Source organism: Octopus bimaculoides, chromosome 2 (assembly GCF_046866305.1).
Source record: "Octopus bimaculoides isolate indiv1 chromosome 2, ASM4686630v1, whole genome shotgun sequence".
In the NCBI taxonomy this organism is placed as follows: Eukaryota; Metazoa; Mollusca; class Cephalopoda; order Octopoda; family Octopodidae; genus Octopus; species Octopus bimaculoides.
Window position 1 is genome coordinate 22798266 of NC_142929.1, and position 6000 is coordinate 22804265.

Consider the following 6000-nt stretch of genomic DNA (forward strand, 5'->3'; position numbering starts at 1 on the left):
CTACTTGCTTTCACCATGATGGAAGTATATTTGAATAAATATATCTGTAATCATTAAAATTTTCAACATGGTTACATTAATGTGCATGTGTGACACCGGGACATTTAGGTCAAAACTTTTTACCATCTGTTGCCAGAGTACATTTACATTGAAGAAGAGATATGAAGTTATTTTTAGGTGCATTTAATTTTCTGAGGTTTTAAGATGACAAAGATAATTGTGTGGATGTACAAATAGGTGAGTGATTAAGTTTCACAGCCATGTGGTACTATTTATTCTATCTTAAGGAGGTGTATAAACCATAACCTTGGTTTGACTCAGCATTCGAGTGAATTTGAGCTGATGGAAACTATATAGAAACCTATTGGTTGCACTGTACCTGGTAATTCAGAGGTCCAGCCTTGTTGCATTTGTGTCGTACTGATTCCGTGGAGAGTAGGCCTGTTTATAGAATCGTTATGCCTTCACTTTGTACATTTCAATGAGTAGGTTTTCCAGTTGAAACAACAGCCATGTGCTCATAATTCAAAATTGACCTGAGGATCCCTCACTCATAATTTGATGGAATGTTAAATTCTTATTAGTTTACTACTGCCCATTTGCATTAATACAAAGAATATGCCAACCATAAATTCTTAATTGATATTGCTATTTCCTTTGCTAGAAGTTATCAAACTGATTGTTGTAAGGGTTTACAATTTGTGTACCCATCAGTTTTAACCCATTCTGATTTTTTTTGCCTAGCATGGCTTTCTTTGTGTGTGATTTCCTTTACGTGATGGGTTTTCTGAATTATTTTCCCCATCTGCCGCCTCCTAAATGCTATGTAGCCAAGATTGCTTAACAGTGAAGTAATATTATCTCCATATGTACTATTCTGATGACAGGGTATAAGTGGTTTGAGAACAGATATATTGTAACTGATCTACGTACCTGTTTTTCATGTCCAGGGAAGTTTACTTGGGTTTAAAAAAAAAAAAAAAGGCTGATTTAGTGGCTGACACTTGTCACATTCCTCGAAATGTGTCAATTTGCAGATATTAGCATGTAATTTAGCTTTTAGCTCCAGTTTCTGACCAAAAGCATTGCCAGCCTACTTTATTTTTGTCTTACACATTATCTAAAATTATTAACTAGTGTTTTTTTGTTTTTTTTTTAATTTTGAGGATAATTTTGGCTGTTGTTGCTTAAGTTAATCAAGCATATTGATTGAGGATTCGTTGCTGGCGCACAGATTGGTGAACATGTGAATTGTCGTTCCATGTAAACTTTTTGTTGTGCCTTTATAGTCTGATTCTGAGCCCTGTCGGAGTTGTATTAGTTAAGTAAAAGTTTATTTCATTGATTTGACCTTCTTTTCAAGTAAGAAATCCTATTTGATACGTAGACAATAGTAGATGAGAAAATGTCACCTTATCAGCCAACATTAAACTGTGCCAAAACAGATACACAAGCCTGGTGCAGGCTCCTGCCGGACCAGCTCCTGTGAAACCGTCCAACCCATGCCAGCATAGAAGGCAGATGTTAAGCAATGGTTAACTTGTTAATATTTTGTTTCCTCTATTTTCCATCGGGGGTGGGGGGTGAATTCTAATTTTGGACAAGCTGGATCAATCCATGTTTTTGATGATAATTTGATACCTTGAAGTATTTTATGTTCAGTTTTACCTTGATCCTCTCGGGTTCACACAATAAGTTTCAGTATGTGTTGTTCGTCCTTCCCACCCACTCACCAGATTATTCTTACACTAGAAATCATTAATTATGGTTACTAGTAATTTTTTTTTATGTTGTAGGATTTATCATGAAACTATTAAAATTAGCTCATTTTCAAACTTTATGATTTGAATTTTTCATGAAACTATTGACTTTTTCCCCTTAAGTTACTTTCATAAAGTTAAATAGAAACTGATTGAATCACCTACCACCACAACCAGCTGCCTTTAGTTACTCACCAGTTAACTTATCAACAAAAAAGAAAAAAAAAGAGAAAGTTTATTAGGTCCTCTTATTTTTAGCCAGTTATTTGTCTCAAAATTAAACTTGTTGACTAATAATCTCCTTATACTTGCTGACCCCTTGAATGTTTTGGGTTTGTCATTGTCACTGGTTAATAAATGCATTGAAAACCAACAATTTGTTGATCAGACAAAACTAGAATAATTACTACTTCATTTGCTGCTGCTTCTCCCACTGGCTCCTCTTGTTTTTCTCTTTTGTCCTCTTCCTTGTGATTGCTGCTGACTGCTTTGGCTCTCCACTGCCTCCATTGGAAAGAGGGTGGCAGTAGTGGTCTGCTTAACACTTTTCTACCACCACTGTCTTTCTAGCCTTACAGTGTCAGTCAGCACTAGAATAATTTTATATAAGCTGTGTATGTGTGTGTGTGTGGCAAAGAGAGAGAGAGAGAGAGAGAAAGGAAAGAAAATAAGTAGAGAAGGATGAGTGCTTGTACAAAATTTAGCTCCAGGCATTAAACTGATGTAGTGGAGAGTGTGGGAGCTGTCAACTCTGCCCTTACTGCTGCATGGTTACTAGTTTTAAGCCACCGGTTTGCTGCTGCTGCTGCTCCGTATTGCTTTAGCTGCTGCTTCTATCTGTATCTATCACTATTAGTCTCGCGCAGTGCCTACTACCTAGTGTTCTGGTTGCTGCTGCTATTGTTGCCTGTTATATTCATCAGGCTCTAATGCCACAAGGATGCATCCTTACTACTTTGTGCAGTATTTACCTATTACACTTAAACAAGACCTGGTAAGTGAAGTTTTATTGCAAAAAAAAAAAAGAAAATGAAGAGAAAAAGAGAGAAAAAAATTCTTTAAAACGATAATTGTGTATCATGTACTTGGATTTCCTGTTACCTTGTTTACTGCAGTTGATATGATTGCCGTTGGAAGTTTTTCTCCAGACCATGTTCTTATTGGTTGGTCATTCAGTTGGTGTAATGTGTAATTGGATTACCCCAGTCACTTAGATCTTATGTTTTATAAATATCGAAAGGAGTACCGAAAAACAACAAAAAGAAATGGTTTAGGTTAAGCTAATGGAATACGATATTAAGAGATCGAGTAAAATTGTGTTGCTTCTCTTTTGTTTTTCTGGGTTACTGTTAGATTTTTGTACAATCTTCAGTAATATTTTATTCAGAGGTGAAATAAATTCTACTGCTAGCCTGTTCCCTTTTCCTTTTACTAGCAAAGCTGGAGATAAAGGATAAAGTAGAGGGGGGGGGAGGGAGCTTTTCCTTTGTGTGTCCAAACTGTATTGTATTTTGTTACTGCTTTATGTCTTTTGAAGGCTTTTCTATGGATCTTAATTTTATTTATTTATTTTTTATTTTCATTGTATAGTTTTGACACGGTTATTCCTTTCAAAATGTGGTTGTAAATTCAAATGAAAGCAGATCTGTGTTACGAGATCTCACTAAATCCTGTATAATTTAATACCACAGTTAACTATTTAAAGCTAAATTATCGAATAAATCATTCACCCCATTATGAGTGAAATATTAAATTTGCTAATGCCTGGTTGTATTTCATGTATGAAAACTTATCCATACGTGGCGATGGATAACTTCATTTTTTACATAACTACATTTTCCGTTTCTTTGTAAATTTTTGTCTGTATTCTTCCATTTTACTTTTATTCTGTCAATATGACATGCATTTATGAAATTGGTGATTATTTCATCCTTGTTTCTATTTGGTTCTACGTATTTAATAAATTCAATTCTGATTGGGCCCGGTTAAACTGTTTGCTTTAGACACATATAAAGGCTGTTGAGAGTAACGCTGTTTTTCCTCTCAAGTTTTTGTTGTGATTCTCTTGAGTTGTAACTAGAAATTTTGTTTGGCCTTAGCTCTGCTATCATTGAGCAGATCGATGGTCAGAGATGTACCGGCCATGACCACCTTGCCTTAATGTATATGAGAAGTACATTATCTCATATATCCTTCAAGAAATTAGAATTTATTAACATAAAGGATCATCTATTTCTAGCTGTTGGAGTAACCACTTAGTGGCTCTACTGTTGAGAGAAATTTCTTTGAGATATAGTTAAGTTAGACTTAGTTTGTGATTTTAATTTTGTAACCTACCTCATCTCATAAAGCCAAAAGGTTAAATTTCAAAGTTTTGATAAAAATGATATTTTCTAAAGTATTTCTATTTTTGTGATTATGTTTCTAAATATTTTTGTCTTTAAGTAGTTTATTGTAATATACGCAAGTTACATTCACCTATTATTCCAGTATTCCTCATTTTCTCTATAGACCTTTGTAGTTTTTAAGTGTAATGACTATTTTCATGCTAGTATCTCAACTGTGAATTCATCTGAATACGACTTTGTTGTTTTCTCATCTGATCAATGTGATGAATTGTTTGATCTACTTCTTTTGTGTGTTTACTCACCATACTGTTTCCTTTACTATTTGCTGTTGGTCGATATTGATATTATTTAAAGCAAAGATGTGCATCATATTTATTTCATTGCATTGCCTTCCAACAAATCTATATTATTAATAGGAATAAAAAAAAAAATGTTTAAAAAAAAAAGAAAAAGCATTCCAATATCGGTTTCTGTCATAATCAGCCTTGCCTCTTCCTTTTACACACACACACACACACACACACACACACACACACACACACACACACACACACACACACACACACACACACACACACACACACACACACACACACACACACACACACACACACACACACACACACACACACACACACACACACACACACACACACACACACACACACACACTCACGCATTTCCTCTCTGCCTCTTTCTCTTACACTGCCAACATAACTTAATACTAGCTAACAGAAAAATCAGTTGCACTGTAGCAATATTTCAATACTTCTTAGCTAACTCATATATCATTGCTGCTTTTATAGATTGATTTCATTATGAAATTGAGCGAATCGGATTCTTTTTCTTTTATTTATTTGTGAGTGTTTGTAAATATGTGTATGTCTGCATCCTTTTAAACCAAGGGAAATAAGGCTGCACATTGATGTACTAAATACATTGTTAGGCTACCTTAACTAACTTTAATGTTTTCATAAGTTAACTAACATTAATCTGGGTCATATATTAGAAATGGTTGCCAGTTTTTCTTATTGTGTATTTCATGTTTAAAATTAGTTCTTGTTAGAGATCATCTTTAATTTGATTTAAAAATAAAAAATAAAAATAAAAATTTTTTTCTCCATCTGAAATGGATTTGGTCTTGTCTAGTTAAATTATTTTCATGTTATCAGATTTATATAACAGCTACCTAATTTTAATCCTGTTTCTGACAAGTCGAATTATTTGGCTGATAACTTTTGAAATATGATTTTGACTGCGCTTACTTTATACTATTTAATATTGCAGTATTCTAGATTAATCCAGTTATACAAATCTTATTGACCATGTCTACGCATTTTCACTTGTATACATGTTTTATTTGATATTTCAAATGTGTTAAGCTATTCTGATGCTTATATTTTATACATTTGATGGATTAATTTGTCATTTGACATAATGTTATCACTTTCGCCATAAGACATGGTAGTGAGTTGGCTTAACTGATTGTAGTTATGTCTGCGTTCTTAGTTCGGGTCTTAGCTCTGAACTGGTTAACTCCACATATTTATGGTCTTTTGCCAGTGTAAGGATTTCTCTTCGCATATGTCTTCAAATGCATTACACACTTAACTTTACATAAATCTGAAGCGTCATCTATATATGTATAAAAGAAAATTTTCTTTTTTTTTATCTCTGATTCTTGATTGGGGTTTCGAATAAGTTACTGTGTACAGTTTCATTGCTAAAAGTTAGAAATAGGTGAAAACTAAACACCAGGGATTTGATATTTGCTGTTTGTACTTATTTGAAATAACAATATTAAATAGAAGAGGAATGAGAAGGAATCTATGATAAAATTGCTTGCACTGTCTATTTTCATACTTCATTCTGAGTTCCAATCTCAATGAGTT

The 6000-nt window shown here is 33.7% G+C and overlaps 1 protein-coding gene across 32 annotated transcripts in view; it reads left to right on the plus strand.

Moving 5' to 3' along the window:
- LOC106868113 (nucleolysin TIAR) overlaps positions 1-6000 on the plus strand; it is a 123487-nt gene that overhangs the window by 55228 nt on the left and 62259 nt on the right. For 3 of the 32 annotated variants that reach the window (XM_089341670.1, XM_089341677.1, XM_089341681.1), the window contains exon 1: positions 2249-2754. The exons of 25 other annotated variants lie outside the window; for them this stretch is intronic. In XM_089341670.1, the coding sequence (XP_089197796.1) occupies positions 2701-2754 (54 nt within the window). In that variant the 5' untranslated portion in view covers positions 2249-2700. Of the gene's footprint in view, positions 1-2218; positions 2755-6000 lie in introns of those variants that run through there. 4 more of the 32 variants (XM_089341638.1, XM_089341655.1, XM_089341702.1 and 1 more) reach the window with 3 other exon arrangements.